Below are 21,215 nucleotides of genomic sequence, written 5' to 3'. Positions count from 1 at the left end.
TCCTCGGGAAATGAAGATGCCAGGGAATTCGCGAACTTCCCGGGGATATCATGAAATCCTGGAGAATCGTAAACAGTTCATGCGATTACTGTCAAAAGAATCTTTTTGATGGAACACATTTGCCACATCATATAAAAAAAAACCGTTACAGGATTACTTTAAAATTCTGTCTTCCTGCTAGTCTACTTGAGGAAATAGCTGAAATTTCGCACATTTTCGTAATCACCTTCTCGGGAAGTATAGCGAGAATCACGGAAGTAAGAATTATGTGGAGAAAAAATTTGGAAAAAAGTATGTTTAATACTTACTATTAAAAACGTGAAAATGTGTTTGTTCGTTCGTTTGCTGCCCATGTTCGGCTCAACCGCTAAACCGATCGTAATGAAATTTGGTCGTATTTATATCTCTGAAATTTTATTTAAGCAAAAGGCTAATTTCGATGAAAAAAATCTCGTTGGAATAGTGTTAATAGCCATTTGCGTGAAACGATTACAAAAAAACCAATACAAATGCAAATGCAATTGGACCAAAATAAGAAGTAGTTAAAAAAACAATCATGCAGTCGTAATGAATGAATTGTCATTAAATATTTTTGAAAATTCATAACTCCTGAGATATTATGAATGCATGAGATTATATGACCACTGTGGCGCAGCGTTAAGCGCTGTAATCTTATAAGCAGAGGGATTTAGACTATAACTCAATATTACGCACTTGTGCATAAAATTGTACGCTCTTGGAGCGCATACTATTTGACTCTGCCTAAGTAGGTATCTAGTTAAATGACGTAGTATCAATACAATAACAATCAAGTTTATTATCACTAGATTTCATTCAGGATGAACAAATAATCAAAAGGTTTATCTCCGGAATTTCGCGATATCTCAAGGAAACTCGCGAAATCACTGATATCCGTATTTCCGAACAACATAAGTAAACATTTCTCACATTGACAGGCGGTCGATGGTTTGAAGAGCATGAAGAAAATTAGCTTTGACTGGAAGGGAAATCGTAATTATATTAGGTTAGGAAAAAGATTCTTCAATTCCCTATGGAATTCAATACCTTGTTTTAAAAGTTTCCTAACATTTTATTACTATAAATACGTGCTGTTTGTGCTTTACACAAGCAAGCAAACAAACAGAGGAAAAAACAACTGGTTCGCTTTATTTAGGTATAGAAACAAATTCGTCTAAGTTTGTGCATTATTAACACACTGGGCTTGATTTTTTTCTGTGGCTTAAAACTTAATCTACTTTCTAGGCTGCAAGTGTGTGACCCTTGCAAAGAAAAGCCAAACAGCAAACAAAGAAACAGACAGATACAAAAGTGTATCTGTTTAAAGTCTCTTATTATATATATAAGTATTTATAGTATAAATTCGTAGCTAGTATATAAAGCATTTTACGTCATCACACGGAACAAATCCGCCAACCGCAATTAAAAAAGTGTGGTGGATCTATGTTCTTTAATCCATCATAGAGTAGCCATGTACATATTAGAGCAGTGAGAGTATTAGTTCATTATATGCTGAGAATGATAATATCCATCCTCCGCTTATGAATTCTAAAACCTAAGTTGATAGCAGACTGCTGCAAGAAGGTCACCATACTGGAGGCACTTAACAATCCGCAGGTAATAATTGCCTAGAATTACTGTTTGTTATCGAAAGCATATTAAGTAACTGAAAAGAGTCGCGTGCGTCTTTGGTTCCCTTTGCGCGTCCTTCTTTATTTTTATTAAATACTATATTTATTAGTTAGAAACATATAAAAAACTACATACAGAATCACACGAGCTCATAGTTATATGACTAACACGTTTACACAGACGATGGGCCACTGGGGGACCCCATGTGCATGTGTTTCTTACCATTGCTAGGCTGGCCTCGGATAGTTGCAATAAGACCAAGGCCACGATCTTCATCAATGTAGGAGTGACTAGAGAGAGATCATCATCAACCCATTACCAGCTCACAACAGTGCGTTTAGAATGCTGGCAAAGTGTAGATTATAGTCGTAAAAATGTAATAGGCCCGTTTTGACATTTGTGCAAGACCATAGAATGTAACTTGGAACGAAACTGAAAGAAACAATAAAATAAAAATCAATTACATACAGTGTTTTAAAAAATACGTAAATTTTTTTGGGACGTTAAATAATATGGAAGAATATATCGCGAGTATTCTTTTTGCGCTTACTTTATAGTAGCATGCAATTTATAATTGTTGCAAATCGTTCCGAAAACAGTTACGTTCTCAGTCTTTTTTTTTATACTAGAGCTGTAACCATTTTTTTACTGAATATCGAAATTAAATATTGTGTAGTAATCTTTACTGCAAAGAATGAGCTTGGTTCTCAAAATGGGTTCTAAATAATGAGTCTGAGTTGATGTATCTGACCAAGCGGCACATGACTGAAGAGTCCCCGCGCGCACTGCGCAGTTTTTCGTTCCTCATCTTGTAAAGTTGACTGTGCGCTCGTTTAAGTTTGATGTATATTGTTTACTATTACGTTAACTATGGCTCTTCTATTTTGGACATTAATTTAAACATAGTGATTTGAATCGATTTTTGTGTTTGTTGTTATATAGTACTAACTCTGTTTCAACTGGTTTAAAAGTGGACGTATAATCACCAGCCAGTCACGCGTATTGGTTGTGAAGTTAAAGGAATACTTTGAACGAACGAACACTTTACAATACATAATAATATCAATCAAGTACTGATACAAACTTGAATTGATTTATCGTGAGTATCGAGTCCCGAGTCTTATGGTTCCATAACTAGTTACGTCGCGATGACAAATGTCAAAACGGGCCTATTACTTTTTTACGACTATAGTAGTCTTTACACACCTTTGAGAAGATTATGGAGATCTCTCAGACATGCAGATTTCTTCACGATGTTTTAGCTGTTAAAGCAAGTGATATTTAATTGCTTAAAACGTACTTTACTACCGAAAAGTTAGAGGTGTATGATGAAACTCAGTTTTTCGGCTTCCATATGCGGTGTAAACTAAGGCGACGGTGTGCGAGCTACTTTAATGATATGTGTTCGTGGACGTTTTTGTGGGAATTGCTTAGTCATTCACAGTAAGGTTGTATGTATAATAAATCACGAATCCGTCCATGTGATACTTTGATTTTATTTTAGGCACATTTTTCTTTTTCGCAGTAAAGACAACCTAGTTTATTGCGTAGACGAATAAAAATTTATTCCGGAATTTGCAAATAATGTGTGATATTTATGAAATACGCGACCGCGTGAATTTTAAATTATGTCAACCTATGCGATTTTGGCCCTTTTTTAAATTAAAATAAACACGGTAGCAGGCTTACCTGTTAGGGGTACGTTGTTTATATTAATCCCATACCCCAAATCGGTTTCTACGCGGCATCGTACCGGAACGGCAAATCCCTTGGCGTCACGTCTTTGTCGGAAGGATGGGAACTGGTCACGGCGAAATTGCCAAATAAACCCGAGATCTCCCACGTATCCCAACACATCGCTCACCACTGTGAGCAAAAGGAGGAGGTCGAAAAATTGCACCTAAAACAAGTAAAATTAAGTACCTACAACGTTTTAAAGCTTTTCTTAAGATGCACTGCAATCACCACAATAATACAACGATCTCATAACATCACCACAAATCAATTAAACTTCTAAGTTGTCAAAGTAACATTTCCTAGCTACGGTGTGGAAGGCCGGGGTCACCTAACTAGGTCACCATGTACTGGCAAGATGAGGGGATGCCTCGTCAAACCAGAATTATTTAATCCTTCACTTACATAATTTAATTTTTTCTATTAACCGCTGAGAGCTGCATTTTTTCTCCGTCCTAATATGTAACAAACTTTCAGTTACTTTTTAGTGTAAAGATCTTTTTGAAAATATTAACTATACTTATAATAAAACTGTAACGGGAAGATTTCTGTACATTAAATATATTTTGAATTTTTTTACCGGGGGATGCTTTATAATCGATACTGAGTCCAAAACAGATTGTCTGTCTATCTGTCTGTCCGTCTGTCTGTCTGTCTATCGGTCCGGGCATCACGTAAAAACTACTGAACGGATTTAAAAAAAATCGGTATAGTTGTAGCTGATATTCCGGGTAAACATATAGAATACTTTGTATCTTGATAATCAACTAGTTTCCTCTAGGGAAATGGGTTGAAATTTTTTATAAAATTTTACTTTATAACTCCGTTAAATCTGAACCGATTTTAATAATGATTTTTTTATTTGAAAGTCTATACTATCAAGCATGTATTGACTTATTTTTATGAAGATCTGATAAATATTGTCGGAGATAAAGGACATAACTCTTCGCAAATAACAGCAAGTCGCAAGGCATATGGGACATCGATCGAATGCATGCGTACGATCCTACTAATAATATAAATGCGAAAGTTTGTGAGGATGGATGTATGTATGTGTGTATCAAATAAAATAATGACAAGTTACTAACTCAGTATACCACGTAAAATAATAGTAGGCACATAGCTAGCCACGATGATTATGATGTTAGCATCAGATCTATTCTAGCTTCTCCATTGACTCATACGCGAACGAAGTCGCGAGGGTCCGCTAGTAAAATAATAAAAGTATGCATTTATAACGAATTTCCATTATCATCAACTCATTACTCAGTGCAGATTAGACAAAAGAATATCTCTTATTTTTATCATATTTGTTTTACTTCTGTTTTACATAAAACCGAGTACTTTACATTAAAAAGTAATGAAAATATCGTTAACATAATAAGACAAGTTAGAAAAAATAGAGTATATAGAATACTACGAAATATTATTGAATATCACTCATCTTTATTACATAGTATAAAACTATGTGCCATTTGTGCGCTTAGGTCTTTTAAACGCAACGATGTTGATTGCAGTTTTCAGCAATAGTGATTTACGAGAAAGATTTATATTAATATTATAGTAATGATAACCGTAACTAACATAGTTTTGTGCGTTTATATACTTTTTCGAATTCTTAAAAAAAGCTGTTACGAAATGTACAAGTGAAGACTAATGTTAACTAACGTAACCCAATTTGAAATTTCCATTCTCCCATCCCTTTTTGGAATGAACATAAATTATTTTTCTTTCGTTATTCATTTGAAACAAGCATTATCCATTCTAAATTAAAAGTCAACCATGAGGAGAGTCGCACTACTGATTCGTTTTTACCATTCATGTTAAAAACTAAACGGCATTTATGTTACGAAAGATTTTAATTTATTCATTGTTATTTCTAAACACTAAGATTCAAATCTTCACGATTTGGCGAGAAAAATTATCACGTTATTTTCAATAATTTGATCGGTATATTCTCTCACGTCTCTGCTTGTTCAATCGGGCATTATTATGTATTTATAGAAAACTTTGACCTTAAGAACAGCACACATGGGTCGATAGTCACTATGCCTCACAACTTTAAAAATGGATACTCCCTGAAAATTATTGTACTTTATTCGTCTGAAATAAAACTTGATATAAAAATAATTCTAAATATGTGTCTGTATATCTGTATTCACTAATCGCCTACAGTTTCCTTCCTAAATCTAACATAAAAGAGGAACGGTCAACTCTTTCCTACATTTCAAAGTACTTAAAGATTTTTTAAAAAACACTTTCCAGAATAATGTATTACGTCTTTGAATTTGGATGTTATTCAATTTGTATGAGTAATAGTTTGAGACATATTTTAATAACTGCTTGAATGATTTATTTAAAAATTTTGTTTCAGTAATATTGGCAAAGGTTTAAAATACGTTAAGAACGACTCTTTAAATAAATGGTACCTGTTTAATTTATCGGTTAAGTGCTATTTTTTTTTTGTTTCGATACGCTAATCTCTCGAACTACCATTGTATTTTAGAACTCTTGAGGAAGGCAATATGACTTTTTAAATGAAATTTAAATATGGAAAACTTATCAGAAATTTTACGCGGCAAAAGTGGCTAGCGACCGCTATTCCATACTTCCTTACTAAAAATTATGCATGCGAAAGTATATTTGTTTGTGTGTTCTTCCTTAACGCCTTAACTAAGCCAACCAATCAATAAACCAATTTTTGGCATCGAATTAGTGAGAGGACATATAGTAACATAGGCAACTTTTTATCTCAAGAAGTTCGCACGGGTATTGTAAAAAACCGTAATAAACGCGGCCTCTTTACGGTTTTAGAACTCTTGCAACAGGTACATAACAGCTAATAAATAATTAAAACCCGGTATTGCAACTTCGTTGAGTGTCTTGACGTACTAAATACTTTGTTTCTATTAGAGAGGATGCCTGTGTCCAGCGGTGGGGCACTAATAGGCGAAGGATGAAAGAATTCGTAAGTTTCCATCATTAATGGCAAATAGTCAATAGCGCGCAGCGAACAAAAGCACACGTAAAACGTCTTTGTTTCATCCGAAGAAGCGCGTCGGTCACTAAACTAGGTCAGGCTAGGGTTGCCACATTTTTATTTCGAGATAATTATTTTTTTATAGACCTTCTGTTAAAATTGTTTGAAAACCGCCTCGGATCAGATTCAAGTAAGGCGATTACAATAGTAAATAACATAACATACAAAACTGAAACCGCTGCAATCGACGTTTATACGGTAGGATAAACAAACAAACTCAGGCACAGGCGCAGGAGTATACTGCCCGGATCTTAACATAAACATTGCCCAAGCGTTGAAATAACTCTGTCTTTCAAGCGGAGTGCGTGGGCGTCACAACAGCGGCCACAGCTATGTTGAACATGAAGGTATCAGGCTTCAACATCAACATAAACAGTGATAGCCAGGCAGTACTGAAAGCTCTAGCAAAATACACGACCTCATCCAAAATCTTACAAGACTGCCACAATGCTTTACAAACCCTAACACCCACACGATTAAATTCTCCACTTCTTGGTGTAATTATTATCTGTCATTGAACAAATGGATTTAGACCACTGCCGATCGGATACGAACGTACTAACTTTATAGTTAATTGCTCTTTAACGCTTTTTCCTTACGTGACGATTAAATTACCGCAAGCCAAGTTCGGGAACCCCACTCAAAAAACGCGAAAGGATGTTGGTCCGTTTATGCTTCTCTCATGCAACAAAACAGCGATATTTTTTTTTGTTGTTGTTTATGTAACCAATAGTGACAAAATCTACGTTTGAGTTTAAATTTCGTACAAAGATTGTTGGTTCCTAAGTGTAAAAGGCTAAAATTAAATTTAATAAAGAATACCATGCTAAAATGGCTTAAGGGATTGTAATTAAATTTGCTAATAATGTATTGTACAATGTTCCTATGTTAGTTTGTTTGTTAATTGCGGACAGTTGGAAAATTCATGGAAAATTGCTAACTTATCAAGGAATAAAACGCATCATCATATAGACCCATTACCAGCCCACTACAGGGCACGGGTCTCCTCCCACAATGAGAAGGGGTTAGGGCCATAGTCCACCACGCTGGCCCAGCGCGGATTAGTGATGGTATGTCAACGCATACCTACACTAATATTATAAATAAAACAGTGAGTCTGTTTGTTATTTTTTTCGTACATATGTTCGGCTTAACCACTGCACCTATCTTGGCATATATATACATTTCAATCCTGGACATAGACATTTTATCCTGGCATCAAGCACCAGGGTATATCGCACTCAGAAATTTTAAAAATTTGTCCCTATGAAAAGCTTCACTTCGAAACCAATCATGGCAATAATAATCCTACAGATCTAGAATTCAAATTTGATATATAATGAATATAATAGAATTTAGATTATCACGCTAAATTAAAGATTATCGCGGGAAAGAGATATGTGTCATCCTGGATATAAAAAGGATGCTTTTGAGCATGGGAAAAAAGGGGATTTTTTAAAAGTTTGAAAAACATGCGCACTGATAAAGTTGCGGATAACAGCTACGAATTAATGCTTGAAGCTATTTGAAGTAGTAACACTTTAGATTAAGTCAGAGAAGTGCCCGAAGTTCCGACTTTACAGCTTTGCAAGACGCAAGACGCCGCCGGACTTTAATTAATATGCGTCTCAAAGCTGTGGAATCTAATCTCCGATGCCACGGCCTAGATATATATTAGATTAATTACAGGATTATGATTAAAGACAGAAAAAAGTTTAACTTTTTGCGCCTTTGCATTTTTACCATTTTGTTTTATATAACGGTCACAAACTTGGCACTATTCTTAGATTTTCTTACTGATAAGTTAGATAGTCGTGACCAAGTTGATGCTGTATATACTGACTATAGCAAAGCTTTTGACAGGATTGACCACATCTTGCTTCTAAAAAAACTGGCCTCCCTTGGGACCAGAGGAGATTTGTTTCGCTGGTTTTCTTCTTATATTAATAACAGACTTCAAACAGTTGTGTTAAATGGTTTTAAATCAAATTGGATGGCAGTACCGTCGGGTGTGCCCCAAGGGTCCTTGTTGGGACCCTTTTTATTCACTATTTTTATTCATGATATCGATCTCTGCTTTATACATTCAAAATTTTTACTTTTTGCTGATGACTTGAAGGTATTTCGTACAGTCAATAATGTTAAAGATGTGGAACTTTTACAAGCTGACTTGTTTAGATTAGATGATTACTGCATTCAAAATAAACTTGATCTTAATGTCTTAAAGTGTAACTCTATATCTTTTACTAGGAAAAGGGAACCTTTTCTCTATGACTACATTTTAAAACATCAAAACCTTAACAGAACTGATATTATAAGAGATCTCGGGGTACTCCTCGACACTAAACTGATTTTTGATTATCATATAGATGCTATTGTGACCAAAGCATTTAAAGCTTTAGGTTTTATTATACGTGTTAGTAAACCATTCAAAAAAATTAAAACCATCAAAATCCTCTACTGTTCACTGGTCCGTAGTCAACTAGAGTATGCTTGCCAAATATGGAATCCTGCGTATCACATTTATATCAATAAATTAGAAAGTATTCAAAAGAAATTCATTAGATTCCTTAAGCACAAATTTCACCTTCCTAAAACTTCCTACGAAATATCATGTTCGGATTTACACCTTGTACCCCTTCATACACGTAGAAACATTGCCGACGTTTGTCTCTTACTTAACATTGTTAGAGGGTCAATAGATAGTCCGGAATTACTTACTAAGTTAGATTTATTTGTACCCTCGCGATTACCTAGGCATAAAAAGATTCTGCACGTACCCTTAACTAAAACTAAGAATAGATTTAATTACTTTATAATCCGTGTCTCTCGCCTTCTTAATTCTGTTTACAATGACCCCGAAATTGACTTATTTTATGGTAATATGAATAGTGTACGTCGCAACTTAGTAGATAAACTGTTGCATGCTAGGTAAACTTAACACTTTGTTTTAGTTTGCTGCGTTTTTGCTGGGTTCTATCAGGTACCCTTGTTTATATAAGACTAATCTGTGGAAACCTGTTATTAGTTTTAAGTCAATCAATCTGTGAACTAGTTAGTATCTACAACTGTTGGTTTTCCAATTAAAGAAAAAAATAAAATAAAATAAAATAAGCTATTTAATAATTTTTTTAGTAGCACTTTTTGTGGAAGAACTCGTCTGGGGAAATAATACATGCATGCTTGTTTCATGCCTTTACTAAGATAATGTTTTTATTTGTAAATGTTCTGGATTATCCCTCGTTCTGAATTATCCCGTTAATCGTCTGTTTTCCCGGGCTAATGAATATCCTTTATCAGTATTTTTTGTTTACTTTAGTGAATTATCATGTTTTTTAGTTTTTAAAAATGCAGCGTGATTATTTTTATCCGCTATATAAAATCCTATAACTCAATGTTAAATTATAATTCAAAAGAAAATGTAAAAATACCATTTCCTGAAGCACAAAATAGAAGAAAACTTATGTCAAATTTATTAATACAAATAAAATATGCTTTGTTCGTAAACCATAATTTATAGGTTCATAAATTTTGATTTACGAAAATGGTTCCCGCTGTAAGTTAATGTTTATTGTTGTAATAGTAATCTACGACTTTTGCACGAATGGTCATAAATATGTCGAAAATCGTTAAATTTTGCTAACAATAAGATCATAGAAATCGTGTTTAGCATCGAAGTGTTTTGACAATTTATTACAGAATGATTAAAAAGCATACAGGCTATATTATCTTCGTCTTCTTATGAATACTTATAAGATGACTACTCATTACTCATTGTTATTAAACATCCTGTAGCAAACTCTGCTTATAGTATTTTTTATTTACCTATTTCTGTATTAATAACAGTAGCTAGGTAAAGGTTTTGTATCTGGTTTTTCGTAAAAGTAGACTCAAAACCGCAAAATATACTTACAAATGAACTAAATTATTTAATAAATAATAAACAATAAATCTACTACGACAATACACACATCGCCATCTAGCCCCAAAGCGTAGCTTGTGTTATGGATACTAAGATGACTTATAATATACGGATAAACACCCAGACAGAGAAAAACATTCATATTTATCACACAAAAATTTCCCAGTTGTTGGAATCGAACCCGCAGCCTTTGACTCAGAAATTAGGGTCGCTGCCCACTGCACCAGTCGGTCGTCTGGCCAGTAATAATGCACTTTGCTTACGTTAATTAATCATCGCTATAAACAGAATGCCGGAAAATTAATGGTATTCTGGCCTTGGTTGTTTCCAGCCCGCGGGCTACAACTACATACTAAACTGAGCAAATATTTAACATTTAAATTATTTTCCTAAGATAAAAAGCCTATGTGACTCTCGTAATCATAGTTACATAGTTTGGGCATAAAGTAAGAACGGACAACTAAACACTCTTTCGCATTTCTAATTAGTATAAAATTTAAAATCATGACACACATGAAAAGTTACAATTTATAATTTCAGAATATAGATTATGTTTTTTTTTAATGTTATAAGCTTAATTATTGTAGTCGGAAATGAGAAACCTCGGAGAAATATTATTTAACAGCTGTGTTCGCGGCTGCGCCTGCGCATCGTAGTATGTAGCTGTAAAATTAATAAAATATTATCTTTGCAATATGCTAATATTTATCGAATATAAAATATTCCTTGTCCAGGGTGTAATCTATCTCTCTACTAAATTACGTTAAGATTTCCAAACATAGGTAACATATATTACAAAACAAAATATGTAATTATGAACCCCATAAGAAACATACAATAAAGATATAAAGTATCCTATATCCGCCAAACTTGGTGCAGCGATGAGACAAACATAGTATATATACACAAACAAGCACACTTACACATGTATTTGATTATTTTATAACATTATTCTATGTATTCCTTTTGCATTACCAGTGGCAACCCTTTCTGCGTAGCCTTGACATACATACCTGTTGATATATCGATTCAGAATCACTTCTGATTACACAATAATGTAACACTATGCTTCCGTAAACTACAAATTACTTTAGAATTTTTATGTGAATTTACTTCAAATTGCCTCTGTCTATAAAGTTAAATATGTTAAATAATGATAGTAGTAGTTTATGAAACAAACAATCGGACACACATACCACACCACCTCATTAATATTATACATTTCTTTACAACCCTATCTGCGCAGCCTTGACGTACGTACCTGTTGATGTATCGATTCAGAAGCTCTGTTATTACGTACACAATAATACTACGGTTCCGTAAACTGCAAATTACTTTTGCATTATATACTAATGGCAACCCTAACTACGAAGCCTTGACGTTTGGTCTACCTGTTGATAAATAGATTCAGAATCTCTGTGAATACACAATAATTTAACACTATGCTTCCGTAAACTTTTACTCGACAAATTACTTTAGCTCTTTTTATGTGAATTTACTTTAAATAGTTTATCTCGAATGAAGTTTTAATAGGTTTAAAAATATTAGTTTGTGAATCTATTGCATAATATGGGATATTAAAAAACGTGTTTGTGTTGGAGTCATACACAATATTATCTAATCTTCTATACGAGATTGCTCTAAAAATGGCGGGCTTTACATTTGGGTTCCATTAAATAAAAAAGTTAAAAATCCTTGGTGATACAACCAAGGATATTTTCACCAATTTATGGCTTTTATCGTTATGGTAGAAAAATATATTTTAACATTATTTTGTTAGGGAACTTTTTGATTTTTTTTATATATGAGAGTAGAAAACGTAAACGTAACGTAACGTTTTTGTTGCTTTAGAAGAACACTCTTAAAACAGGTAAGCAGACTTTTAACGATTATTCATTTAACTAAATTCAACAAAATGAAGTTTTACAAGCACGCGTTTATTGTCAAAGCTACTGTGGAATGCACCTTCAATGAACATAAGACTATCTGAGTCACTGGGCATTTTTGAAATGCTGTTGAGGCTCATTATCTCTTTCAGTAAAGGCGACTATTATTTATTTACTCATATTAGAGTATTTATAATATGCTTAAGTATATATTAGATTATATATATTAACTAGCGGACCCCAGCGCCATCTGTCGGGCTAATTTGTGAATCTAAACCATCCAGGGTGCCATCCAAACGTATACCAAAAAATTCATTCAAATCGGTGCAGCCGTCTAGGAGGAGTTCAGTGACATACACACGCACACAAGAAATATATATATATAAAGATAGTATATATAAAATATATTATATATTAGTTAACAGACTTTGGTGTCCCAAGGTGCTGGAACTGCGACCTTGCACTGCTTGTTTTAAATTTTGTGTATAAACCAATGCCATAACTTGAATATTAAAGCAAGAAATTCCTAAAAACTGGCTAAAATTACGCTAAGAAAACTATTCATAATCAGAACCGCCCGCAGAGCTGCTGTTAATTAAATGAAAGCAGGTGTCTCGCAGGCTAGACTCAAGTAGCGTACATAGGTATTTCAAATTACTCTTTTATTAATAAGAAGCTGTGTTGCTTGCGACTTCGTTCAAAGAATTTCTATTTTCCCGCTTCCGGCGTAATAAAAGTTGCAAGACGTGATCACCAACACTGACAATAATGCAATTAATTAAGAACCAGAGTAAACGACACAGCACAACCAGAAGCTAAGTTCTTTTATAGTAACAACTAGCATTTGCCTGCGACTTGGTCCAGTTTGTTTAGGTTTTTAAGGAATCGCGTAGGAAAAGTTGATCTGGCCGGCTTTAAATTAGCCACTGACTATCTCTGGGATGCAAAAATGATAAGTGATAAGTATATAATGATAAGTCAATAACTCCCCATTAATCACTAAACTTGTTTAAGTTTTAGTAATACGTCTTAGTTACGTCTTAGTAATATCATCAAAAAACAAAGTATTTATTTATTTTTTATTTAACTCTTTATTTGTACACCACTATGAAATTAGGAAACAAAAAAAAACAATAGAAATACAAAGACAGAAGTAGAATACAAAAGGCGGCCTTATCGCTTAGTAGCGATTTTTGCCAGGCAACCATTGGATTAGGACAAGATGAGCGAGAGCGGACAGGTGGTGTAAAATTATTATAAACCTACATTCAAATACCTAATACATAAACAAATACATGAACAAAATTGCACAAATAAGAAAAATATAATAAATAAATAAAAAATAATAAAGTAATATATACTCAATCATACATAAATACTTAAGAACATATAGATAATAAAAATAAACATAAACAAGGTACTAAAAGTCGTCATTATTGAGCTATGTACCTAATATGCTCTTTAAATGTTACAAGCGATAGTATCTTGAAGAGTGAATGCTAAATTTTCTCATTGCTCTGAAAACGATGAAAAGTAAGAAAAGATTTTTAATGGCGCGTAACCGCAAATGATTAGGAGATTAAGATTTTACTTTGGGACCTATTATAATAAATATACATGTAGATATCGTAGTTAGACCAATCCGTAAAGCAATATACAAAACTACTTACCAGTTACCACATTATATAGCTACCACATTTTTTGAGTGAATATTTCATGAACAAGTATGAATTAAACTTTTAACAATCAATCTCGGAATAGCTTATCAACTAAATCTCTTCAGATAACTGAGATAAAGTGTTTAGACACTCACTTAATTGACCGTTTTAATTTATCTAATATCACATTTTAGTCAACGCCAGCGAATCGTTTAGCAAATAGTTGAAGTAATTTTCAATCGTTGAACGTTTCTATTGAAATTGGTTGTGAATTTGCCGAAATCGTTTATTCTGGAGCAACGTTCGTTCTGACTTGAACAGCTTTGAGAAACTTTTGGATGTTGTCATCATTCCACTTTTTCCGTTTGTGTTTTGGGATAAATTCCGTTCACGGTCCCACAATGCGGGTTGATGGGCTTTATTGTTCGATGAACACAGGTTAATATTATCTATGGATCAATTCGTGTTCGAAATTCCGACCTATTATATTATAGAAAAAGATTGAACAACACTAGAGCTGGGAAATATCTACTTAACCTAAAACTGATTAAAAACAGAAGAGAAAATGTTACTTAACTATTTTTTCTTCAACTACATCAATATATCAATCAAAAGCCCACAAAATATCTACCATCGCTGGACTGACAGCCTCTCCTAACGGTAGGGTTTGACTATGTCACAGGGAGACGAGTTGGTGATGGTAGTATGGATAATAGATGGAAGAAGTGCCATAGATGACGCTGCTGCCTTTTCACCGATATATTACCTTATTCGCGGAAAGATGAGTAGTAACAACAAAAATCGCGTAAAGACAGGGTTCAACAACATGAATATAGATAAATTTTACCTTTAACGGCTTAGCGTGATCTCCGAGGCATCGGGGTGAATAATTTTCCACTTTCCTCACTCCAAATTCTTTCACAACCCAAACAGAAAACCCATAGATACTTGTCCATTTTTGGGTCCAACCCAAACAAACTCAGGATCTCTTAATCCGTAGTTGACTTACTCCTAATATTTTAACCAGACAGGGAAGAGTGATATGGCGTCATCGAAAACTCAAATAGAACCTGTCCAACAGCTATGATGCGGCGCGGTTCAATGGCGATCGTCGGAGGCGGCGAGCCTTTGATCGTTGTGGAGGAAAGCGGAGTGGAAGACTCCGAGACGTCCTACCATGCGCCCGTCCCGATCCGTGGGTACTCTGAGGACCAGGAGTCCCCTCCAGACCCTTACCATCTGTCGCCGTGGCGTGGTGGTGAAACACGCAAACACTCACTACCAACGCCCGCGTGCACCTCCGGACCTACCGCTAGTCAGGTAAGAGGACTGAAGAGGACATGTGACATGCTTTTTTAATACACTAATTGAACTCAAAGAAAAACTAAAAAATCTTCGCCGTATGCATATATTTTGGAACAATAATAGGGATAGCGTAGCTATACATGATGCAACATACTGTGTAATAGTTGTAGAAGAAATGGTAATTTTCCAAAAAAATTGGAGGAAAATAAAAATCGTAGATGTTTACTTACATAATATGATCGAAGGTTTGTTAAGTCTTGTCTTATGTCGTTTTATCGCCATTGACAGGTGGACTTTGGATTTAAAATTGAAATTATAATTTAGCAAGATACATTTTAAATATTGCCCAAAGATTCAAATCGGATAGAGCCAAGAGGCTACCGATGTGAGACAGTAAAATATATTATTATTTTATTTATTTTAATTTTAAACTCTTTATTTGTACACCACTACAAAGTTAGAAAAATAAAGGGCGAATAGAGAGAAACACAAAGACTGGAGTAGAATACAAAAGGCGGCCTTATCGCTTAAACGCGATCTCTGCCCGGCAACCTTAGAATTAGGACAACAACAGCGAGAACAAATAGGTGGTGTAAAATTATTATAAACCTACATTCAAATGACTACATACGTTATTACTCGTTTATCAATTTCTTTATTTTTCATGAATTATCATTAAATGATAAATTACCTAGCTTTTGGTGACAGAGCTCGTCCGGGAAAGAATTACCGCCATTTATAGTTCTATAGCAGTGCTGTGTTCCAGTCTGAAGGGCGCGATTGCCGGAATAATTACAAGTGGCCTAACACCCGTCACAGGGCGGCAGTTTCTAGGACAGTCCATGTTAAGTGTTGCACTGTTTCTAGATAATGGTTTCCAACTTACCATCAGCACGGCTATCTCTGATACGCACGGCAGATGACATAAATTATGTTTCCTGATGTATAAAATTAACGTTTTCATCTGCCGAAGTACAGCAACAGGTAATAAAAGAAGTTTACCGCCGTATATTAGTACACGTATTATTGCGCCGGATATAATTTCTACCTACGCGCCAATGGAGACTGGAAAAAGCTGTAGTAGAAGAAAGCATTTTTGTCCTTTCAACGACATGTCAACGACTTCGTCCTTGTTTATTTTTGTGTTTAAGCATCCCGTAGAAACAGTAATGAACTTTGCTTCTTCGGGTTACATTATTGCAACTTTCTTAAGGATCACCATTTTTTTTTTAATTTATTAAAGCCTATGTTATATCGTTATAGATAATCTTTATCTTGGCGAAGAAATGGTAAAAATCGGCTATTGGGAACAAACAGCGTTTATAACGGTTTTTTACAAATCCCGCCAATGCTACTTCCGTCCTTTCTACTGAATCTAAGCCAAAAATCGAGATTATTGGCTGCTAAGTAAGGGCATATCGGAAGGACCAACCAACAAACAGTTTTATTTTTATAAATTAGTAAGGATTTCATAAAGGTACCCATTGTGATAGGTACGCCGTCTTTCGGAGCGGGGAGAAGGGGCAGCACGCGAGGCTCGTGAAGCTGCATTCCTGGCTACGTTAAGCCAGGCCTCACCGCAGCCAGGTGGTCGAAGGTGAGGCTTAAAAAAATATATCTTGACTTTTTGGCGTGACATATTTATATATAAATAGCGGACCCCAGCGCCATCTGTCGGGCTGATTTGTGAATCTAAACCAGGATGCCATCAAACGCATACCAAAATATTCGCACACAAGAAATATATTTATAAGATACTATAGCAGTGTGGTCTTATAAGTTTGATTCCCGGCAGCGGCGAGATTAACGAACAGCAATTCATTTTTAACCCCCGATGCACAAACAACGGGGTGTTATGTTTCTGGTGTCTGTCTTTCTGTCGCAACGTAGATCCCGAACGGATGAATTGCTTTTGCTTTTTTTTCTGAAACGTGAATTATTCGGGACTTAGCTATGTATGATGAAAATCGATCCAAGATGGCCGCTGCGTCAAAATGCCGAATAATTTACGGGTACACTCGGGGGTCCCGAGTTCACCCGACCCGATCACCCCAGATGGTGGCGGTTTAGACTAACTTACTATTAAGTACTCACTTCAAAAATATCTTGCCTAAAGTTTTTTTTTTATTTAGGTTGGTACTGTAGGTAATGTACTAAACATTATGTTAAGTAAGTTTTTATTTAATTTATATTTCTGTTATATGTTATCAGTTTTATATTTGCGCTTGTATCAAGACTGACGGAAACCCGTGATAAGGTCTAGGTCAGTCATTCCTTTCCTTGCTTTTATCAAACTTTGAAACAAACACGAAACTCCCAGTTATAACATCGCTACTGCACCATGGAGATCGACAAATGAGGAAAAGAAATGGAATAGAATAATTATACAGCTATAAACATAACACAAATAATTGTAAATGATATATTTGCAAACCAATTAAATTTAGCAGGTATCATAAACGAGCATTAACCGCAATGTATACACAAAACAACAAAGCTATTATAACATTATTGTGCCAAAAATGTATTTCTAACTAGCTGAAGAGCGCGGTTTTACCCGCGTTTGAAGTTTGCTGAATTTGAAGAAAAAACCTACTTAAATATATTCCATTACTTTTAGGGTATTACTTAAGGTTGTAGCGTAGTACATTACTTTAAGAGGCTATTTTTGGTACATCACGTTATGATCTGATACAGTTGAATAAAAATTTTTATCAGTACGGCGAAAATTTTATCAGTAAAGGCTATGTGAAATGTATTTTCATCCCTTTGGGAAAATAATAAATACTGATCCTACAATTCCGGAAATCAAAACATTTTTTAGGAAATTTCATCCTCTTGAATATGTGTTTTATTTTTGAGATATTTGCAAAAAACTAAAGCCCCCTTTTTTTTTAGTTAATTGTTAATAACTTTTACAATTTATACAAGCGGATCTTATTTTTTTTCAAAAATCATCTAGAGGTCATTCCAAATCGAATGACACCTCGATCATAATTTTTGCAGACTACTGAAAAAAGTTGGTCCAAAAAGCTCTTGTTAACTAGACTAATAACAGGGGTCAAAGTATTCGGGTATTATTATTTTTCGTTGCGTGATGTTTTATAACTGCAGATCACGAGGTCCCGGATTCGAACTACGGATCGGGACAATGAATAAATAGTATTGGGTTTTTCTATAAGAAATTCTCAGTTGGAATTTGGAGGTGATGGTTTCACCCCTGCGCCTTGGAGAAGCACAGGGACTAAGCTGTTCGTCCTGCGTCTGATCTCTTTCCAGTTGTGTTGTGTCAAAGCTGCCATGCCATTGGACAATGAGAATGAGGGAACAAATAGTACACCTGTGCAATATATTACTACTCTACTAATAATCACACACTTGTGCAATATATAATATCCCTAGATATTATATTTTGCACAACCGTGAACGAAATTGGTCAGAAAAACTGTATTAATATTTTTCAGTTTGAATGAACATTGGGAGCACCCTGAGATTCTCGAGTTCAACCGATGAAACAAACACATTTTTGGCTTAATAATATTAGTATAGATCAAAATGTAAAAATTTACAATTTGTGTGTACAGTACGTTACAAAATGTTACAATACCATTTTCTTTTCAGACATTCCGTAGTAACAATATCGAGAGTGCCTCAGGCACTATTTGGACGAGGTCGCCGAGAATCAATCGCAGCGTTCCCCGCCCTAGGGCGCCGGAGGGACTCTGCAGCGAGTATTAAAAAATGTAAAGTATTTATTTTACTTCATTTAATCATGCTTTTGTTCTTTTGAACAATAGCATGATTAAATTAATTGATTTCATTTCAAAAATCGCTACTGAAACATTCCTTGGAACATTTATGAAGAATGCAATGACCGGATCTAATCCTTAACTTCCGAAAAAGGGTAATAAAAAATAGCAAATATTAATTTTACTTTGTTTTTTATATTATTGTAATCTCAGGCCACCACCCATTGAGACTTGCTTGGAGATAGGGGCAAAAAACTTAATTATTTTGTAAACAAGATTACATAAAACCTTTTTTACAGGTCCACCGGCTACCGATACACTTGGCAGCACGCATAATCTCCAACTGGATATAATGGATGACATCGTCCAAGCTCGCAAAGTACGTATGCGTCTATGGAACACTTCCAACGAAAAGGTTTGCGAAGTGCAACCTCTGGATGAACGATCGCCTAGTACCAGTTCAGTGAGGTACACGAACAGAGGGCGTAGGCATTCGGACTACGTGGGTGCACCGTTACCGCCCATTCCCGCTCGTCGCCGTGCATCAGAAATGCCCCCACCCATTCCACCACGCAGCGGCGCTGGGGTTGTATGCACGGATACAGATCTCAAACTCATGCTCAATGCCCTAACATCATCAGCCACAGAAATAGATCGGTGCGGTAAGCCCGAACAAAAAAGACGACTAGCAGAGATGCGATCCAGCAGTTTCGACGCGTCAGCACTGCGTGAAAAACTAACAGAATCTGGATCCACTTGGTTCACTAGACGGCATCAAACCCTAGAAACTAAGAAGAAGGAAAACGAACCGCGAAAACCAAGAGTGACCTTCGCACCTGACTCAAAGCCGGCTTCCGGCGACACAGCTGCCGTAGTTTGGGACAGGCCAACCGGATCTGTGGTGGACGCAAGTGCACTCGGCAGCGCTATAGAAGTCTTCCTCCGCAGTGGTAATACAGCAAATACTGGACCTTCAACATCCGGCGCAAAAATTGCCAAAGAGACGATAGCTAAAACCGAGAGTGAAATTCAACCAAAACCTAGCACGAGTCGAGCGGGACGCAGAGAAGACGAGCGCTGGGTCGTGAACAGATCTGAGGAGGAAGAATCGGCCGAGGGATGTGACGCCTCGCTTTGTTCGTCACTAAAAGACCTTTTCGCGTAGGCATTTCAAATTTAAATATTACATAGTTGTCAAGTACTGGGCCCCTATTTGCTGTCATTCAAATCTTTACACACTTGTAACTACTATTTGTGATGTCAAATTAGACAGTTCTTGTATGATTGTATCAAGGTTAAATTATACGGGTCGCACGATATTACTTGGCCGGGCTGAAGAGATCAGAGAGCTAATCTGATATGCTCGCGCATGTACAATGTGAACTATAATTGATGTTCTAGAATATACCTTATAATAATCTACCTTCGGACACACGCGTTACTTATTTTCGTCCGGCCGACTGAATCGTGTGTACAATAAATTTCGCGCATAGATATAACAAAATGCCATAGAGAATCAGAGTCCTGATATATTTCTCAGATGGTGATGGGAGATAACTTCTTAGCCGTGTACGCTCGATGTATCTTACTATATTTATGAATCTTTTAATGTGATAGACTGAACGCTGGACGCTGGCGCCGGTCGTCCTGAGTCGACTCACGACCGACGTCCGCTCTGCGTTATATCTATAAATAATAGAGTAAATTCTATTTTCATTGTAAATTTTTCGATATTAGAAATCAAAAGTTATTAGATTAATTGTTAGTTAGAGAATTGTAAGTATTTGTAATGAACGGACGCGCTCTTTCCACGCCGTGCCTAAAGCCGGCCCCCCGCGCGCCCGCTTTCCCCGCCCCGTCTCGTTGGACAGTCTTGTAATCAAATGTTAACCATTAACAATTTATCTTTGTCATTGTATAGCAGATAATAATCAAAGGAGACGGCGTTGGGAGAAACGTACGCTTAATAGACGAATGTGACTTCCAGTCGTCATAATATATCAATAAATTTTTATCGATGTTTTTTGATATTTTATTTTAATCCCTGTAATTCATTAGTGTAGCGTGATAAACACAAATAAATAACGTTAATAAATATATTACGATAATTTTGTTATGAATAATATACATAAAAACTTATTTTACATAGAAAAACACCCAGACACTGAAAAACATTCATGTTCATCGCACAAACATTTTTCAGTTGTTGGAATCAAAACCACCACCTTGGACTCAGAAAGCAGAGTCACTTCGGCAATCGGCCGTCAAAAT

The 21,215-nt window shown here is 35.5% G+C and overlaps 1 protein-coding gene across 2 annotated transcripts in view; it reads left to right on the top strand.

Moving 5' to 3' along the window:
* Positions 1-20,966, top strand: part of LOC120626320 — a 44,954-nt gene extending 23,988 nt beyond the window's left edge. Inside the window, exons 2-5 of one of the 2 annotated variants that reach the window (XM_039893799.1) lie at positions 14,972-15,210; positions 16,689-16,792; positions 18,817-18,938; positions 19,244-20,966. In XM_039893799.1, coding sequence (XP_039749733.1) covers positions 14,974-15,210; positions 16,689-16,792; positions 18,817-18,938; positions 19,244-20,109 — 1,329 coding nt within the window. In that variant the 5' untranslated portion in view covers positions 14,972-14,973 and the 3' untranslated portion in view covers positions 20,110-20,966. Of the gene's footprint in view, positions 1-14,917; positions 15,211-16,688; positions 16,793-18,816; positions 18,939-19,243 lie in introns of both variants that reach the window. The other variant, XM_039893800.1, reaches the window with a different exon arrangement.
* Positions 20,967-21,215: the final 249 nt, after the last annotated feature.

Source organism: Pararge aegeria, chromosome 9 (assembly GCF_905163445.1).
Source record: "Pararge aegeria chromosome 9, ilParAegt1.1, whole genome shotgun sequence".
NCBI lineage: Eukaryota > Metazoa > Arthropoda > Insecta > Lepidoptera > Nymphalidae > Pararge > Pararge aegeria.
This window is presented reverse-complemented; position numbering and strand designations above follow the sequence as displayed.